The sequence below is a fragment of the Salvia splendens genome, chromosome 17, assembly GCF_004379255.2.
Source record: "Salvia splendens isolate huo1 chromosome 17, SspV2, whole genome shotgun sequence".
NCBI classification, from domain to species: Eukaryota; Viridiplantae; Streptophyta; class Magnoliopsida; order Lamiales; family Lamiaceae; genus Salvia; species Salvia splendens.
This window is the reverse complement of record NC_056048.1, coordinates 947,669-967,974: the sequence shown is the minus strand read 5'-3', so window position 1 is coordinate 967,974 and position 20,306 is coordinate 947,669. Positions and strand designations below refer to the sequence as shown.

The 20,306-nt window shown below is 33.3% G+C and overlaps 3 protein-coding genes and 1 long non-coding RNA gene across 4 annotated transcripts; 2 read left to right on the top strand and 2 right to left on the bottom strand.

Moving 5' to 3' along the window:
• Nucleotides 1-4,931: 4,931 nt before the first annotated feature.
• On the bottom strand, nucleotides 4,932-6,883 carry LOC121774659. Its single transcript, XR_006044972.1, has 2 exons — nucleotides 6,759-6,883; nucleotides 4,932-5,367 (listed from the first exon to the last, which is right to left on the bottom strand). It is a non-coding gene; the product is annotated as an uncharacterized LOC121774659 (long non-coding RNA).
• Nucleotides 5,366-9,266, top strand: LOC121774658 (protein CUP-SHAPED COTYLEDON 2-like). Its single transcript, XM_042171512.1, has 3 exons — nucleotides 5,366-7,244; nucleotides 7,328-7,611; nucleotides 8,547-9,266. Exons 1-3 carry the CDS (start codon nucleotides 7,085-7,087, stop codon nucleotides 8,982-8,984), a joined length of 882 nt encoding a protein of 293 aa, XP_042027446.1. The 5' UTR covers nucleotides 5,366-7,084; the 3' UTR covers nucleotides 8,985-9,266.
• A 2,441-nt stretch (nucleotides 9,267-11,707) lies between these two features.
• On the bottom strand, nucleotides 11,708-12,172 carry LOC121775374 (protein GRIM REAPER-like). Its single transcript, XM_042172454.1, has one exon. It carries the CDS (start codon nucleotides 12,170-12,172, stop codon nucleotides 11,708-11,710), a length of 465 nt encoding a protein of 154 aa, XP_042028388.1.
• A 6,024-nt stretch (nucleotides 12,173-18,196) lies between these two features.
• On the top strand, nucleotides 18,197-20,275 carry LOC121773270 (eukaryotic translation initiation factor 6-2). The gene is made up of 8 exons (XM_042170084.1): nucleotides 18,197-18,334; nucleotides 18,645-18,697; nucleotides 18,770-18,866; nucleotides 18,944-19,029; nucleotides 19,119-19,163; nucleotides 19,420-19,550; nucleotides 19,673-19,783; nucleotides 19,871-20,275. Exons 2-8 carry the CDS (start codon nucleotides 18,688-18,690, stop codon nucleotides 20,126-20,128), a joined length of 738 nt encoding a protein of 245 aa, XP_042026018.1. The 5' UTR covers nucleotides 18,197-18,334; nucleotides 18,645-18,687; the 3' UTR covers nucleotides 20,129-20,275.
• Nucleotides 20,276-20,306: the final 31 nt, after the last annotated feature.

Here is a 20,306-nt window from a genome sequence, read left to right as displayed (position 1 = left end):
ATTAGTTTCAAGCCTTAGATTACGGAAAATTACGATTAAGGGGTGGTGTTCGAATCTAATGAATCATAATATGAATTCGTTGTGTTATAACAGCAATTACGAAACCATTCAGAAAAGTAACAAATCAACAAACAATAAGGTAAGAGTTCTATCAAAAACTGCACGAGAACAAGAAAATAGAAGCAAACGAGAATCATGGATTCATTGTGTAATAACATCAATTGCGAAATAGAGTTAGGAATAATAACAGCAAGAAAAAGTAACGAAATAAACGAAATAACAAAAATAAATGTTCTATCTAAAATCACACAAAAATAAGGAACAGAAAAGAGCAGGACGCGTCATGGCATTATAGGCGCCTTTGTTCTCATACATGTATAAAATATAAATTGTCTAATAAACAAAAGTGTGGAACCTGCGATTATTCATACATATATGTATCTGCGATTATCGGTTGTAGTGAAGAAGATCGCCGCCAAGGCGTCAATGTATGAAGACAAACATGGTGCATATGGTGCGACAACTGTAGTTGTTTAATGCATGTCCAATGAAGAGCATAAGGGTCCTAACCCGAGAGGATTTGGTTCAGAGCTGCCACAATGTGGGGTCGGCGATAGTCCCAACTTCCAAGGTTCTAATTTAATGGAGTTTTCAAGTCCTCATGTACTGGGGTTGGAGTCAGACAACCCCAGACCGAACTTGGATCGGTCGCTAATTAAAAAGTAATCATTTTATTAGTATTGGTAGACACTACTCGCAACATGTTATCCTCAATATGTCTCGACTTATTTTACTTTCTCTACCCACAATACATTTTTAATCAGTATTAAACAGTAAAACTATCTTTAAAATGAGATAATTCTAATTCGAAGAGATTGGAAAGTATTACTATATCATATTCTATTAATTAAAGATGCACTCTATTTTCCTAATGCTATTTTAATGAAAATCAAAAGTCGTACGGATTGAGAATGGTTAAGCCAATGGGTATTGCGGTCAGAATTCAGACCAAGACTTAGAAGGTTTGACGCCACCGCCGCCGGCAAGTTAACATCAAATTGCACAACCTTTTTGACAATTTTTATTCTTCATCCTTGCATAAATAGACAAGTAAATTTGGAATTGCATTTATTTGATGTATGTGACAGCCAATTGTATACTTGAGAATATTATATTACTATAAATTAAATGCGTCCCACATCTAACTTCTCATTTCACACCAAGTAAATAAAATTAAAGACGCAATGCGAAAAAAATTTCTTCAAATTGAGAGCACATTTGTCAATTGTATTTTAATATTTTAATTTTTTTAGAAGCTTTCATTTGTGCTTTTTAATTTCAAATGAGACCCCAAGAATAATAACACTCACTTCATAATATTTTTCTTTTTGGGATGATTTCATTTGTATCTTTTAATTTTAGTTAAGACACTAAGAATGATCACATTTTTGTAGCATATATGAAGTACTTAAAAACATAGTAGTACTAAATTATTACGTGTAATTAAATAGAAAATTGTGTTTAGCCATTTTTTAGTGATGCAATAGTGATATAGTAATAAATAACTAAAAATACCAAGATAATTGAAAATTATATTTATAAATTATTTAAATCCATACTAAAAATCGCCATAATTAAATTAAAATTTGGGCTGTAATTTATAAATGTTTTATGACTTCAACACAATATATTTGAATTGATGTATTGTTAAAGAACAATGGTACTGTTAATCTCTAGTTGATATTGGGTCCATAGTTCCCGTGGGTAAATTGATGTCTAAATTTAACTTTTATGTGGGGATGGATTACTTTATTTTTTATTCCAACTTTTGAGTTGAGATTTTGATTGAATTGCAATAAAAGGAATACATATTGAATCTCAAATAAATAACTCTCTTCCTACGCAAAAAAAATATCAAGGACGGTACGAGATTTAATAAATCTTATTTGTAATAAGAGTTATGAATAAAACATAAATTCATAATTTTATTAAAAGAACTAAAAATTACACAAAGGCACATAATTTTTTCGAAGTGTGAATGTATACATAGATGAAACCAAAAATTGAGAAAGTAGCAGTTTGTAAATTATAGAAGTTGGGTATTTCAAAATTTTTTTATTAAAATTCGATATAATAAATAAATTAATTAATTAAAATATACGGTCTCATGTCGTCCACTCACTATCCAGTGAATTCGCATGCCCAAGTAGGCATACGTCTGCTGGTGCCGCGTGTTCAGCACAACTCGTATACGTACTAACGTACATGTGCGATCAGCACGCGGCTCCGACATCACTAAATTAGGTATGTTACAACATGATATATTTGTACTATATATATAGCAGGTGGATAGACATGCTATCCCCACATAATACGTAAGACTTGATGTTATAAAAGCTAAGTTCATGTATCAATATAGCAAGCAACCATGATTGCACTTTGAACTTAAATTTGGCATCTGCCAAAATATTTTTTGAGGTGGTCCTAATCTAGGGTTTCCTAAACCTGACGTTTGGATTAATATCAACTGGCTCCCACATTTTTGCATATTGGGAACATTTATAACTTGAATGGACCAATTAAAAATTGTTTTGTTAATTATTGGAAACTTTGTGAGATTACATATTGGTGCTAAATTCAATGTACTAGAAAGAACCCATTAATTCAACGACATAAAAGGCGTATGCTACTTTATTTTATGTCTTGTCTAATGCCTTCAACCTTCTTTGTTGTTGTATCTTGATTAATTTTTTTATTTTTCACTTTTGATCTACTGGCTAGACATATAGTAACTCTTAACATTTTAGTTATATAAAAAAATTGTTAACATGAATAAATTACCAAAAAGTCTTCTTTAGTTTATTACTTATTTTACTCTCTTTCCACTTATTTAATAAGTAGGAGCATCATTTTTCTAAAAATCGTGCTTTGAGTACTACTTTTTACTACTTTATACCTGAAATAAACCATCATAATTTCACTTTTTAATTGTGCCATATAACTTGATGTATGTAACTAAACATAGTATTAATACCTTGCATTATATTCACATTTATTAGAGTTTACCTCAAAGGCTCAAACAAAGTCCAAAAACATCACAAAATGAATACTCCACTATTTTTCATTGTGACAGTTTCAGTTTTACCATAAATTTATTTTGGACCCATAAATTTTGGGCATCCTGTGTTTTTCAATGAGCATTTCAAACATCGAGCCCAAAGAGCCGCGGGTAGTCTAATTTGAATGAGACGAGGTATCAAAGCAAATTTGTAAACTGGGCTTCATTATAAATCTTGTTATCTAATACAGTAATACTATTAGTTAAATTGTGGTAAAAATCATAAAATTTGGTCAAATGATCTATCTATCTCATAATATAAAAAATAAAAAATTATTCACCTACATACAATACTTTATTGATGTTTTTTCCAACCAAACAATGTACTCTAACAAAAGGGTGTCATTAGGATATCCACAATAGGTAGGATACTTCTCCTAGACAAGCCACTTTTTTTTATCATCAACCACTTCTGATTTGTCTGTGGCCACAAAAAAAAGTTTCCACATCAGTAGTGGACACTTTTTTTGCCACATTTCACTTTATTTTATTTTTTGTATATTTTAATTCAATTATAATTAAAATTATCGGACTGTAAATAATTAGAAACCGAGATAGTAAAATAAAAAAAAAAGTATTGAGACCAAATATTCGTTGTATTATGGATACGGGAAAATTATACAACAAACATTTAAAAAAACAAATAAAAATACCGCCACCGTCTACTCGGTGGCGGAGTCGGAATCCGCCGCCTCTTCTCCACCGCTTCTCCACAAAAAAAAATAACCGAACTATAATAATTAGAAAAATACACACAATTTAATTTTAAAATATTAAAACACATAATTTATGCCCACCCAATTTTGTGTTTTAAAGAAATTAAAACACATAATTTAAAACACATAAATTAATACACACACTCTCTCTCTTCACTTCATCTTCTCCAAATTTCCGTCCTCTCTTCACTTCATCTCCTCCAAATTTCCATCTCTCTCTTCACTTCATCTTCCCCAGATTTTGTTTCCATAACCTGCACAAAATTAAACTTCCATAGTTTATAGAAAAAAAAACCTGCGGACCGCCACGCCTATCGCCGCGCCGCTCCCCACCGGCTCGTCCTCCGCGAATACTAGGCGATGGCCCTTTCCGCCCCCTCCCAAGTGTCCACGCCGGGGTGGACGCTTTTCCCACTATAGGTCGCAGCGGCTGCTCGTTTCCGGGGCGGCGACCTATAGTGATGACATATTACTCCACTCTTCATGATGATCATATATGATTTATCGTATGTCATATCAAATACTATCTCAATATGGAATAACTGCAAACATATCAAATTTTATGATTTTTTTTGGCTGGATTTTAAATTTTCTCGACCGACTAGCATTTACCCTAACTCCATGATTTTTCCGATAATATATCCTAAATAAAAAATAGGATAATATAAATAAAACGAAAAGTAAAGAAGTTGACCCGAGGATGATGTCCACGTATGATTTAATGATTTTCATATCACAGTACGATTTACCCGAGAGCTTTTATCATGAGTTGATTGTAAATAAATCCAAACTTCGGATTTTTTTGAAAATTGCGCAACAGATCAGGATTCAAATTAAATTATTAATTTTGATAGTTTCCCATACCTAGTATAGTAAAATAAAATAAATTTTAGTTTATCCCACGATTTTAAAAATTACTCGAATAAAAATTCAAGAAAATTATTAACATTTTCCATACAATGAAAAAATAAGCTCGTAATTTATTGTTAATGCTTTTTAAATCAAACAATGTATAAATGACATCGTTTAATTCATCAACAATCAACAATGATATGCAAATATGAGATACATTTCTAGGAACAATTTTCACCAGGACATAAGTATAAATAAATTTTTAAAAAAATTAAAATTACAGAATGGACAAGGATTCAACCAAAGTCATGATTTTTTTTTCACAATTTACTGAATACAATAAAAGAAAAAGAAGAGGAGAGAGAGGGGTTCTGGTGTGTGATGGTGTGGTCCCATTACAGTGAGCAGCAGGTGGAATACCAATTGGTCACGCCATATTCAATATCTGTGTATATTTGGGGCTTTACGTCCACTGCCACACCTAAACTTGAGGGCGGCGCGCACCTTACTTCACTTGTCGTCATCTCTCTCTCTCTCTATATATATATATACATATATAACTTGTTATAAGTAATTATCTCGATGCTACAGCTGCATATCTCTTGTCTTTTCTCATGCCTCTCCAAAGTCAACTATTGGTCGAATGGATGTCTGATTTTAAGTTTCGTGTCTACCTATGGTCTATGGAGGAAGAAAAATAATTTTACTTGTAGTACTCCTATTTTTCATCAAAGAGAACACATCTAAAGCATTTCATATGTGCTTGATTGAGGGTATACACTATACATACATAATGTAAATAGAAACAACACACACTTGTAGTTATATGAAGGATTCATAGGTCATTCACTATGTAGTTATATGAAGGTTATTGGAAATCTGAGCATGTTCAAACTGAATTATGTAATTTTAGGAAATTAAATCAGGTAATTTTCAATATTTAATTAATGTATTTTTTTTATTTTAATTCAGTATCTATCGAATTTATAGTATAGCTTATTATTACTTATCATATGGCAATATAAAATTAAATTCATGGCTGACTTTTAGGCAGAAGATGATGCAACACTACAATGCAGGTGTTATGACTTAAAAAATTAAAATATTAACGTGAAAGTAGAAAAATATTTTTTAAAACTGAAAATAGGGTTATGTCTTTGCATCTAGCATAATACTAGTATTAGGCACAAAAAAGGTAGGACATTAATTAGTTAGTTAATGTGATGGCGAAATTTTAACCATCTAGTTAAGAAAAATAGTAGTCTTTTTTTGGATAATTCGTGACTAATAATCGCATAACATACAAGTTTTTTTTTTCTAAAAACTTATGGTAGTTAGTAAATGATAGCCCTGAGTAGAGCCTTACCTAGCCATTACCAATTGCAAATCTCTTACAGTATTTTTTTTATAGGAGTATACTTTTATGGGACTTATAAAAGCCAAGAATTTTAATACTCCTAGTATTTTTCTAATTTTCAATTGGGATTTGGTTTTGGAGAAATTGTACTACGCCATATTCGAAAAATTTATGTTATCAATTTAAAACAATACTCCATAGGCCATAAGCATGGATTAATCTTTTACTATAGTAGTACATTTTTGCAACTATAATTTCAAATTATCAGAGTTTTTGGCATTACAATATGAGTGTCAAATCAATAACACAGTACATATTAAAAATCAGAATATTTCATTATGTAAAAAAGTAATAAAAACATTAAAATTTACTATATAACTGATTTTTAAAATTACGCAACAAGCTAGAATTGGACTTAGATTCATAATTATTGCAGCAAATTATACCTAGCTATTCAGAACTCAAAATAACATCTTATCATTGTTATATTTTTTTTTTATAAACTTCAGTTTTAACTATTGGAGACAATTGAAAATAAAGTAAATAATGAATTAGTTCGAAAAAAACCAGAAAATAATGATTTAAAAAAAAGAGGGTGACGTGGCTAGTTAGATGAACAGGTATAGGATGAGCATGTGATGACAAAGTGAATCTACAGCGGTGAATCGCAGAAAAAACGAAGAAAAAAAAGGAAAAAAGGTAGAGATGGATTTACCTTGTCTCTGTCCACACGATTATTTTCCAATCTTGTACTGTGCCGCTGACACCCGAAGATATCCATCAGCTTTATCGATCCATGGTGAAATTCATCATCACCTCTCCCCCTCTCTCCTCATTTCCCCCCACTGACATAGAATTACCTGCACACTTCCTCACGCATATTCAAACAAATTCACACACACACACACACACACACGCTATCCCCGCTGCCGATTGCAGGCCTCTGATTCTCCCCAATTCCATCATCTCCCCGTATAAAGCCACAATTCAACACTCCAAATCGCAGAATCCGATCTCAATTTCCGATCGCAGACGAGAGAAATGGAAAACAACGCCGCCTTACCTCCTGGCTTCCGATTCCACCCAACCGACGAGGAGCTGATCACGTACTACCTCCTGAAGAAGGTTCTGGACTGCGATTTCACCAGCCGCGCCATCGCCGAGGTAGATCTCAACAAATCGGAGCCTTGGCAGCTTCCAGGTAGGTCGGATTAGGTTCAATTTCTTATTCAATTCGGCGATTTTTCTGTTTTTTTATGGAATTGAGTTTTTTTGGGGGATTAGGAAGGGCGAAGATGGGGGAGAAGGAGTGGTACTTTTTTAGCCTGCGCGATCGGAAGTATCCGACGGGGCTGAGGACGAACCGCGCGACGGAGGCGGGGTACTGGAAGGCGACGGGGAAGGATCGGGAGATAAACAGCTCGAGGAGTGGAGCGATGGTGGGGATGAAGAAAACCCTAGTTTTCTATAGGGGAAGGGCGCCTAAAGGGGAGAAGAGTGATTGGGTTATGCATGAGTATCGCCTTGAAGGGAAGTTTGCTTACCACTACTTGTCTCCTAATTCTAAGGTAATTTTTTTATAATTTTTTAATTTATTTTATGTAACATAGGTGAAATATTGTAAGCTCGTTATTGAGTTAAATTGAGATATATTAAAGTAGTAATCATCTTTTTTTTAGTGAAGAATAATGTGTGAATAAGTTGATATTTTTTAGCCTAATTTATGTTGTGAAGTATAATGTGAAAATTAATTGATGGAGTATTTTTTTAGCTTAATATATTTTGAATTAGGGTGGAATGGATGATATAATACTTTATAGTCATATATGTTAGTATTTTTAGCACAATATATAGAATAATACTTCTTGTGTCTCTAGCTGAAAATGTTTGAAGAAAAAAGTTAAGGATTTTTATGACAAAATTAATAATATTAACGTAATGATTAAAGCTATGCGATGTTTTTACTATTTTGGTTATTTTAGTATTCAGTTAAAATCTATTCAACCTAATCTGACACTTTAGTTACTAAATTTTTATTAGAAGGAAATAATTGTGCATTATTGAGTGAGCATTCAGTTAAAATCTGTTCATCCTAATTAATTATGCATTATTGAGTTTTCAGAAGAAAATAATTGTGCGCCATTTGCGCTGCTTTTTTAATGGCAGCAGTGATTTTAAAGCTGCTTATTAATTATCTATCCTTTTCATTTTTATGGAGCGTTATTACGATAGCGAAATGTCATTTTTACATGCTCATCAAACTAATTTCTCATATTTGAAATTTTCAATTACGTTCTTGATTTTCAGCTCAAGCGACGTGACATGTAAATTGTGTTGTCTTTCAAATCCGGTTTCGGATTGCATTTTAGATATTATCAATCTTTTAATTGCCTTGTCAAGAATAGTAGATTTGATTGATTCATGTCAATCAATATATCAATTTTCGATAATTTAAAAAGTTTTTGATGCAACTTTTCCACGTGCCACGTGGCAATATATATAGGGGGAGTGGGTGATCTCTCGCCTCTTTCAAAAGATTGGCGTCGGCAGCTCCTCCGCCGCCGCCAAGAAGCGGCCCGCCGCCGCCGTGAGCTCAAACCCTGAAATCAGCTCAGCGTCGTCCGCCTCCCTACCTGCCCTTCTCGAGCCTTCCACGGCCTCCAGCTACTCCTACGACGACGTCAAGGAGCACGTGTCCTGTTTCTCCAACAACTCTCTTTTCCTTCCGCCGCCGCCAATGGTTTCGGAGCTTCCTCCGTCGTCGTCTTATGCTTCGTATTGGCCGAGGCACGGCCCGGCCTTCCCGAGCCTGAGATCGCTGCAGGAGAATCTCCAGCTGCCGTACTTCTTTGCGCCGCCGCCGCCGGCTGGGGAGGGCGGCGCCGAGCAAATGGGGTGTTATGGAAATGTTGGGAGTGAGCTGGATTGCATGTGGCGTTAATCCTGACCTAGGAATATGGGTGTCTATGTTAGTTTGAGTGGTCGTTAATTTCTAGCATGTTATGGAAATGTGAAACATGTGTGTGTGTGAGACATTTAATGTTTTCAGTTTTATGTTAGTACTTATGTTGTGGGGCTTGTTGTAAGAACTTATTGTTAACTCGTTGTGTTGGTTATCTAGCATCATGCAGTAGTTTATGTCGAGTAATTAGCTTTTTCTATACATGTTGAAACCTTGTAGTAGTAGCTTTATTTGGACCTGTGCATGTTCCTATGGTGACAATTGAGATTCATGTTCCCATATTTTGTTAATTCTTTAATATGCACAAATATACTGCCTATTTTCTGATCTATTTTCTCTGTCTTATAAGAATATACTCTCTATTTCATTAGAAATGAAATGTTTTCATTTTTTTCGCGTTTCATTAAAAATGAAACATTTTTAAAAATAGAAACAACAACTCTTTCTACTTTTTCTCCTCTCTTACTTTACTCTCTCTTCATTAGATCACAAAACAACAATACATAAAATCTCGTGCCGAAAATCAAATATTGCATATTTAATGGGGCGGAGGGAGTATAATCTTTCATTTTTAGTTTGTTCGACAAGAATATGAACATTCTAATTTAAGAAATATTTTTTTCACTTTTGATCTGTGACACATTCTCTACTAACAATATATTAAATTTTTTTCTATCTTTTTTCCCAATTTGCCAATTGTGCATTAAACCTCGTATCCAATAAAAAGTGTATATAGTTGTGGGACGGAGAGAGTACGTAAGAGCATGAATGACGCAAGGGGTCGGGCCTCAAATCGCGAGTCCCGGCCCGTCCCACGCGTTACACGGAAGAGCGGCACGGCCTGGGCCGGTCCTGGGGCCGCGTTCCCGGCCTGGTGACCGTCCCGCGGCCCGGCCTGGGCGCGCGATGGAGAGGGAGGAAGAAGAGGCCCGACCACTACTGTTCACGGATTTGCAGATTTGTGGAAGAGGAAGAAGAGGGAGGGGAGAGGAAGAAGAAGGAGAAAGAAGAAGAAGATGGAGAGGGAGAGGGGCCCGAATCCTATGTGCATTTTTTTATTATTTTTATTTTTTTTGCACTTTTTTAAAATTTTCTAATTTTTTTTTTTAAATTTTTAGTTTATAATTTATTATTTTGTATTAAAAATGAATTTCTCGTGTTATAATTGCTCAACGTATTCTATTTTACGAGTAAAATAAGTTGGAGTTGTGAATAGTGTCATTTATTAGTTGCGGTCCGGGTTGGGGTCTGCAGGGTTAGAGCAGTAGGGGTCTGGGCCGCAACTGTAGAGGAATGATGACGTGGAGGAGACTTGGGGCCGGAAATGGGGACGAGGTTATTGATGCCCTAAGTATAAATTGTGACAATTTAGATTCTTTTTCCTATTGTTACATTTTACTCTGCAATAGTAGAGTCATTTTATCATTTTAGTACATTTATAATAGTGGAGTTAATTACTACTTTTCTAACAAAAGTCAGTACATTTATTCTCTCTTCATCTCTCTATCTTTTTCATCTATTATGTTATTATTCGTTTACTTAACTCAGTTAATACACGTTTTCTTAAATCGCGTGCCGAAAAGAAACGCTTCCAATACTTTAGAACGGAGGGAGTACTAATTAATTTATTTTATTCATACTTTATTATAAAACTAATATATAAAATGATTCTCATATTTCTCTATATATCTTTTTCACCTACTAATTTCTTTTGTAATTCTTAAATTTCATGGCGAACTTAAATACGACTGAAAGTCATTCTTACTTTCTTAGATATGCATACATATATTCAGTAACGGATTTGGAAAATTGAACTTGGGAAATTTAACATAATGAATTGAGGAAATTTTGGAATTTTATGTCTAATACATATTAATATAGGGGCAATATCTGTTGTTCAGTTTCTCAGCTTTATTTTTTCAAGCCCGAGAATTTTGTCAAGGCCCGCACTGTTCATACCAAAAATGCTAGAAACAAATCTGCCGGATGAGGTGGTAATTATATCTGGGACAAATAATCAACCCAAGAAATGGGGACTTAGTTACAAATATACCCCCGCATGACAAATGGGCACAGTGAGATGGAGATGAAAGAGTGATGGCTTTTTGGTCAATACACTAAAAAAAGCGCCGTCCTTTTCCAAAACAGGTGGCCAAAACTTGTTAAGTGAACACACGTAATCAATTCTCTAATGGTGGGTCCCACCTCTAATTTCTGCCCAAGAATTATATCTTGGCCATAACCAAACCAGTAAAGTGAACGGGTAAGTGTATTGTACTAAGTCTTTTTGGGCTCCACAATTTCCAAAGACTACTCGGTCCGAAAACCTCATGCCCTCAGGTATATGCCAATTTAATAAGGATAATTCTTTTATATGTAGCTCATATTTCATTCATCATAGCCCTTTATTATGAAAACAACATTAATAAAAATACTAGTCTTGGAAAAATTTGATTCTAACATTCGCGATTGCTGATGAATTCGTGGACAGTAAGTATAAAATCATTAATAAGGTATTTTCGCACTTCTTTGTCTTAATGGTTATATTTTTCTTCGACGATTAATGAAAAAAGCCAATTACGCTACTACAGTTAATTACCATGGCATAAAGAAATAAAAAGAGAATTAATAATATAGTATCACACAAAATCAATACTAATTTATAGTATAATTTTATTACATATAAAAAAAAACTCTCTCTTTTATGCATAACCACAATAACCGAAGTCACAGTTGACCCCACGAGGGCATTTCCTGCCGCAATTCGCGGCGTTCCCCAACACATTCGTGCAAACGCCGCCGCAGCACCGCTCCGCGAAGCGGCACTTGTGGCCGCAGACGCCGCAGTTGTTGTGGTCGCCGAGCACGTTGCGGCAGTGCTTCTTGCAGCAGTAGAGGAGGCACGTGCCGTTGTTCGCCCACACCCCGTTGCATGTCGCGACACTGTGGTGGCTCACTGTCGCGGCGCCGCAGCTCGCGCCTTTTTTCACTGCAGAGGCCAAGAACCAACTGGTTCTTGACCTGGCTGCGTTGGTGGTTGGGATAGGGGAGTCGAGGAGGTAGTATTCCCCCTCGATTTCCCCGTTTTCGAAGGATAAGGAGGCTTGGAAGAGTGGTAGGGAGAGGAGGAGGGAGAAGATGGTGAGGAGGGTTAGGGTTTTGGCCATTGTAAAGCATGGAGAGGTTGGTTGAGTTTAGAGTGGATATGAATTTAAGGGTTGAATGTGGGGATTTAATTAAATAGCTTCTTTTTTGTGAGAGTTTGAGGATAAATAATTGTTATAGCATAATATATTTGTAGATGTTATTTTTATAATAATCGATAATGGTTCTTCATTTATTTATCTTGTAGACTCGAATCCGAGACATTTGATCTCAACTCAATATAGTTCAATCTTATATGTTTTGATTGGTGGTGAATTGACTTATCAACTAGGTTATTGATACGATGATTATTATTATTATTATTATTATTATTATTATTATTATTATTATTATTATTATTATTATTATTATTATTATTATTATTATTATTTAATTAGTTAGTTAATTATGGATTTGCATATCTTTTCCATATCTTTTGTCTTGCTCATTAAGTTAGTATCCACTATTATAAATAGTGGACATTGTTAGTCATTTTGATCATTCAACAAATATCAATTATCCTTCTATTTTATTTTCTCTTACTCTCTTTCCTTTCAAACGTGCAAAACGCACAAAACCCTAATTTTGACGCCGGATTGATCGACGGGCAAAAGCTCCCGCGACGTTCGACGCAAAATCTACGAGTTAAGGAACTTCATCCTTAACAGTTATCTTATGCCTAATATTTTCAAATTAATTAGGAGTATATGATAAGTTGTTATTATTATAATTAAGAGGTTATTTGGAGGATTGGACGCAACAAAAAAAATGCTGATATAAGTTGCCATTAAATCTATATTTTATAATTATATATGTGAATGATTATATTAATATAAAATTATATTTTACTTTTTTGTTCTTTATTTCTTCTTCATGCAATTTCAGCCTTTTGTAACTCTTCAACATCTGACAATTTAATTTCCATTGGCATCAACCTAGTTAGGCCTTACTATAATTCTCAGCATATTTGTCTAGATATTTTGCCTAAACATTATTATATAAGTATACTGTAAGAATAAATATATATGCATATAACTCGATGTTGGAAATTAGTATACTCGTTATTCAATTACGTAATCTGGATAAATAATAAGTACTCCATGTAAGCACATGTCTATTGCCCTACGATCGTGACAAAAGAACCACATGAAAAGAATAATATAGTTATTTAAAATTGATATTATAATTGGATAAGTAGACATGATTTTAGTTAATTAATCAGAATTACTATTGACTTAATTAAATTAATCATCGCTTGATTAACACTCCCCGGACCTTGTTGAGTGCAAAAAAAAGGACCCCATTATTCTGCCAAATTAGGCATTTGATCCTCAAAATTTATTTTATCAAATTCCCTAAATAAAGCTATTCATTCATGGTTTAATCGATCGAATGGATCTGATCATTGAAATGACCAGATTGAAATATTATGGAAAATATACATATCTATAATTAAATGGATATTTATAAAAATATTAGTATACAATAATTTTTCGAATTTTAAACATAAAAAGGCTGTTTTCCTTTATTTCTTCAATATGGGATACTTTCATTTCCCAAAGCATTAATGAAGTGGATAGCTTTGCATATTAATTGTTTATACATTCGTCCAGATCGACTTTGAACAAACAAACACACTAAATCTATGATTTACAAATGTATAGAATTCAAATCTATATGAATTATTATCTTTTCTATTCCGCAATTTTGTATCTAACATATGGTTTATTTTAACTATTTCAATAAAATCTCTCTTTTATTTATGAACCCTAACAAATATTTATCGATCGTAACAAACTTGGAGCTTAAACATTACCAATACTATAAAATAATCAATCCTGGTGATAATTGTTTTTAAATATTTCACGTTATATTTCGACAAATGCAGATTAAATTAATTATCATGAAATTGAACTAGCACACTAAATTGTGCAGTTGAATATTTATATTACATTTTGTTAAAAAAATTATCGTAAAACAGGACGGGGACACAATATGATACAACATGGCAGACCGGCCAATACTAATAAAAAATAGAGTAGTGCTAAATGACCATATTATGGCCAGCCATAATATTAAAAAAATATTAAAATTTTGTGTAATTAATGTAGAATTGATGAAATTTATGCATTAGCAATTCTTTAAAGACTAATATACCCTTAAATATTAAATACTACTTATGTAGAAGTAAAATAAAATGTAAGGACATTATATTTATAAATATTTTTAAGTGACCCAATATACTTGTACGACAAAATTGCAAGGAGTCTTATGTTATAAACAAATTCTCAATTTAAGAATATAATTCAAATTCTTTTTTTTTTCAATTTACTATTTATTCTTTGTTGACTTATGCTACAGACAGTTTGAAGTTACATTAACTGAATTAATCTCAAATGATAATTACAAAAAATAAATTTATTATTTTAATCAATTTTAACTACACTAGTAATATTTAATTCTAACAACATAATCTAATGTAATTAAAGACATGCATTGATAATGAAATTTACACAGCAACAATTGTTTAATCTTCCCATAATTGGATAAATTCTTTTAATTAATAACTAAAAATTTAATTTTACTAATTTTTTATTTAAAATACATTTAATCATAATATTCAAGCAATGTATAAATATTAGTATTAACAAAAATATTATTTTAATATTTTTCAAAGAAGTGTACTTCAATATTAAAAATTTAATATCATATTTTGATACTATGAATTAATTTATTATATATGTATAATATTCATAATTTATAGTATATAAATATTATTATTGATTTTTGTAATAAATTACTCTAGAAAAGAGCGGAATAAATAAATTAAAAAGAAACTACAATTAAAGACAAAGGGTAGTATTGTCAACTGAATTAAGCATTAAATGAGATAATTAAATTATTAATATCTAAAAATTCCTATATTTACTGAAATGTCGTTTATGGCCAGCCACATTATGGCCACATATTAACATACTTATCGTAATGTTCTAAGTTGACTCTCTACCAACCTATATACCCTAAATAAAATTACTATTTTAATCAAAATAAACATTCCACTAAATATTTGTTCTTTTTCGTATCCGAATCAGAAGGAAAGAATTTCTCAAGAAGTGAAAAAATTATTGATTGTCCTGGAATTATGAAAATTTACAATGCACAAAATTTTTGGTATTGAATTGTTTTGTTGCGCTCTAAACATAATACGGTGTTTGAGCTCTTTGAAAAATAAGAAAATAAAATATGTAGGTCGATTTTTTTGGCATTATTATGTCGTGAGCAAATAAATTGAATAAGTGTTTGATTATTTTTTGTTCAACAAAAAATGATAAGAATTCTAAAATTAATGGAAGTAGTGCATTCTTTTAGAATTACCACCATTCTATATTTTCCCTTACTTTTATTTTTTCAATTTTAGAATTCTTATTTATTTACATATTCAATATTTTTTTTAAAAAGAAACCTATAATAATTAGAACATTAATAATAATTAATATTTTATGAAGTAAATTTTAATGTATTTTTATTATCATAGACCATATTTTGTTGTAGCTTATTATTATTATTATTATTATTATTATCAATGACTAACTTAAACAACACCAAACAACATAGAAAAAATTTCCTACTACAATCTTGTACTTATTCATAAAAAAATGCTTGGAGATGTTAATGAAATCTCATAGCACATAGTCCTATGTTTATGGGCTTTGTTAAACAAACCGAGTCTATTCAACACAGCTCGACCGAGACCAAGTAAATCTGATTGAGCAATTGGGCTTAGCTATGACACTTGTGAAATAGGCGCTATTTGGGCCTTTTTCAAAACACCTAGTCCCAATACAACCTATCCCTCTTGAGGCCCACCTCAAAACGAGTTAATAATATTTCTACTCACACATTTTATGTTCTGTAATAAAAACATATAATTTGTTAACTTAATAAAGAACCCCCAATGATATATTATGAAATATGAATTGCATTGAAATGTGTTAGCCTATGTATAGAAAGCACTCAAGCTATGTACTGTGATGCAAGCTCAACTTCTCTGATTCAAGACGTGATGCACGAGAACATTATCGCCACAGGCCACAGCTATAACAGAAGATCTGCCATGTCATAATACTAGCCGGAAGGAAGTTCTCCTTGGCAATGGACGTGCTCAACACACACACAAAGGGCTCGTTTGTTTTCTATGTTAGTCATAGATAGCCTGCAACCCAGTTTTGTAAACCAAAACCCGACACTGTTGGCGATTCTTATTGCCAAAATATAGATAACTCTAACTCCACCCAAAGCTACGATTGTCCAACATCAACAATTTAATGAATTGGACTTCCAACAACTAATGACTTTAATACCCCTTTCATTTACTCCACCTCCAGATTCCCCAAATAGTAAATCAGATCGGCGGTGAGATTTTTGACACTCCAATTCGAAAATCTTGGTGGGCATACTTGTTTGTTGGATTTAACTCATAAATTGAGAAGGTGAATCCAATTAAAGATATTATCGCCTTTGTCGTTGTTTGAAGGTTGGATCCAATTGAACCGGCAAAATCGAACGCCGACGACCCATGTCTGACCAAGATGCGATTCAGAAAGTAATGTTTTTCATAACTCACACAGAAGAGGTAATGTTTTTCATAACCCACACAGAAGATTATATTGCGATTCGTGTACGCCTGTGATTTTGTAAATAAGATATGGAATTTTTCCCCGTTAAGCACCCATCGCCTTCACGATTTGTTCCTTATGGACGATTGCAGGTTTATATGTGTATGGGGTGTGATTATTTGTATTTTTTCACCTAATTGAATTGATTTGCTGCTGTATTTTAAATTGATGGGATTTAAGTCAGCTTGGTATTTTCTCGTTTAAGTTTGTTGTGAGAGAATTTGTTCATAATGGGGAGCTTGAATTAACCTATGGATTAGGTGAGGTTCAACATGATGGACTATTTCAGATTACACAAATTTGTTCATAATGGGGAATGAGGATAATCTGGGAATTATGAAAAATTAATGAGGATAAATTTGTAAATTCATGTGTGTATCTACGGTTTGGCTACCTCATACCAAACATAGTGTTTACAAACGTGGGATATGTGTGTGCACGCACAAACAAATGTATGTGATTACTAACTCCAACCCTAAACATGATATTGGAGTTTACAATATTGTAACATATGTTAGACCATTATGGAAAACAAACGAGCCCAAAGTGTGATCAAATTACAACAACATTAATTCACTGGAGGATTTTTATGTGTGCGCATCATTTCTAAATCTTTCTCTTGTTAGCTATATATGTATATATATCAGATTAGGCATGATATAATTATCGAAAAACAAATCATGAACAAAATAGTCCATTCTCTCTCATGCGTTACAATATTGCCCTGCAATCTTTCCTCTTATGGCTTTTGTTGTATTTCCATTAAAATGTGTACCGTTGTTAAACCGTTTTGCATGATAAGTGACAAACACCATCGCATTAGAAGAGGATTGGAAACACATTTTTTCTAAGAAAAAAAATACGATTTACAAAGCCATTATGCAATTGAGACGTATTTTTCATACTTTGATGATCTTGTTTTGATTTACAAAATTATTAAACCAATTTCCTATTCAATTTTAGAATTTAATTATGTTTTGTTTGAGTTAGTCATATTACGTACTCTTTTCGTTCCAGTTAAGATGATTCATTTCATTTTATCACGTGTTTTTAGAAATTATAATAAATAATTAAAGTGGAAGGAAAGTAAAGTAAGAGGGAATAATGTAAAAGTCTTACAATAATTTTTTTAATAAATACTATATATCTAATATTAGGAAATCATAATGAATGTTACTGTGTTAGTCAAAATGTGTCGATTATTTATACATAAAACAGCATCCCGTTAAAAATTACTACCAATTTTCCAACTAACTTTTAAATTTGTGAAATAAACCAGATTTTTTTTCTTTTTTCCAATGGCAATTGATTGGGTTTTTACTGAAACTAAATTATTAGCCCAAACAAGCCCATAATATTTAAAGCCATAAAGGAAAATTAAATAAAATTATAAAATCTTGACCTAAAATTCATCTCCATCTCCTCCATCTCCAAGCTTCTGCTTCCGGCTAGGAACCGCACCGCCGCTTTTTATCTTCTTCTTGAGATTGATCGCTTCTTCTTAATAAGGTATTTCTGTCCCCTTCTTTGTTTTTCTAAGCAACATTTTCAAAAATTAGAAAGGTGTATGTGTTTGAAACAGTAGTAATGCAACTATTCGATTCTAATGTTGGATTGATCTTGCAGTGCAATTTGAGTAGTTAATTTAATTTCTATATAGCGGCGATTGTACAATTCTAGCTGGAATTTAGTAGTATTTGGGATTTAGGGTTTTAGGTTTATTGTCTCTCAATACCTGCATAGTGTATTCAGCTTCAAGTTGCGGTTTATTTTGTAGTGGAGATTTTTATTCGGTTTTTATCTATTGTTTGATGTGCAGATTTGAGCGTTTGTGTTCATCGTCCAGCTCCTTATCCTTTACTATGGCAACAAGTATGTATTTTTGGCTGCTTAAAAACGAGTATTAGAGAAAAGAGTCATTGCTAATTTTGTTTGGATTCACAGGATTGCAATACGAGAATAACTGTGAGATTGGGGTTTTCTCCAAACTAACCAATGCCTACTGTCTGGTTGCGATTGGGGGTTCGGAGAACTTCTACAGGTAATCATACTCTTAGCGCCTTTTCACAATTTTTATAAAATTATTTCGTTAGGGTAATACTTGGTGTTTGGTGGCAGCACATTTGAGGCTGAGTTGGCTGATGTAATTCCTGTGGTGAAAGCTTCGGTTGCAGGTACTAGAATTATTGGACGTCTATGTGCAGGTCAGCGTTTGGTTGCGTTTTGTTTATTTACTCCTTGAATTAGTCACACTACTTGTTGACTTACATGAATAAATTTACTATGTGTGCAGGAAATAAGAATGGTTTGCTTTTGCCTCACAATACTACTGATCAAGGTGATCCCAAAACTAATAGTAATAATTTGGAGTCATAGCTGTATTAGGATTGCGAAAGGATTGTTTTGGATGTTGCAATTGCTGGAAGCCCTAGTTGTGCAGCTCACTTTAATTGTTTTTATTCAGATTTTGTTGTGTCATTGTGTTGCAAAATTCTGATTATTTCTCTATGATATGACCTTTTGCGAATAAGAATATTACTTGATGTTCTGATTTTCGTAGACCTGATGTTGTTTGTGTATTGTGCTTATAATAGAGCTTCAGCACTTAAGGAACAGTCTCCCTGATTCCGTTGTTGTTCAGCGAATTGAGGAGAGATTATCTGCCCTAGGTAACTGCATTTCCTGCAATGATCACGTTGCTCTTTCACATCCCGACCTCGACAAGGTAAACATTCCTAGGAACTACAAAGTTTTTTGCTCTTGCTTAGTACTACTATTGAATTTGATGCCAATCATTAGTCTCGATGCACTTCGAGAAAGTTACTTATGTTCAATATTATCTGTTAGGAAACCGAGGAATTGATCGCAGATGTGCTTGGTGTGGAGGTTTTCCGTCAGACTGTAGCCGGCAATATTCTCGTCGGGAGTTATTGTACTTTTTCCAACAGAGGTGGCCTGGTAAGACTTCAATTCTTTCCTGAAGCAAGAATTGCAACTGATCTGGATAATTTTTCTTCATTGTTAAAATTTTATTCGTTGTGACAGGTCCACCCTCATACATCGATCGAAGATCTGGATGAGCTCTCGACACTCCTCCAAGTTCCTTTGGTCGCTGGGACTGTGAACCGTGGTAGCGACGTGATAGCTGCTGGGTTGACCGTGAATGACTGGACAGCTTTCTGTGGGTCAGACACGACTGCAACCGAGTTGTCTGTCATCGAGAGCGTGTTTAAGCTGAGAGACGCCAAACCTAGTGCGCTGGTCGATGAAATGAGGAAATCATTGATCGATACCTATGTGTGAAACACATCCTTTTGTGCCTGAAGCAATAATTTGCTTTTGTACCAAGCGGTATGACCAGATTTTGTTAGTGTTTGAATTGGAGAAACATGTTTTCTTTGTTGTGATACGATATTATCCATCAATATATATCAGCTGTTTTTTGTCCCATGTCGATTTACGAAGTTGTGGCGTTTTGATT

Excerpts from the sequence above, each read along its gene's own strand:
- LOC121774658 (XM_042171512.1), top strand. The coding sequence starts at position 7,085 with ATGGAAAACAACGCCGCCTTACCTCCTGGCTTCCGATTCCACCCAACC. Across the intron at positions 7,245-7,327 it reads GGAGCCTTGGCAGCTTCCAG|GAAGGGCGAAGATGGGGGAG; the intron begins GTAGGTCGGATT and ends TTGGGGGATTAG. Across the intron at positions 7,612-8,546 it reads ACTTGTCTCCTAATTCTAAG|GGGGAGTGGGTGATCTCTCG; the intron begins GTAATTTTTTTA and ends CAATATATATAG.
- LOC121775374 (XM_042172454.1), bottom strand. The coding sequence starts at position 12,172 with ATGGCCAAAACCCTAACCCTCCTCACCATCTTCTCCCTCCTCCTCTCC.
- LOC121773270 (XM_042170084.1), top strand. Across the intron at positions 19,030-19,118 it reads TATTGGACGTCTATGTGCAG|GAAATAAGAATGGTTTGCTT; the intron begins GTCAGCGTTTGG and ends CTATGTGTGCAG. Across the intron at positions 19,784-19,870 it reads TTTCCAACAGAGGTGGCCTG|GTCCACCCTCATACATCGAT; the intron begins GTAAGACTTCAA and ends TCGTTGTGACAG.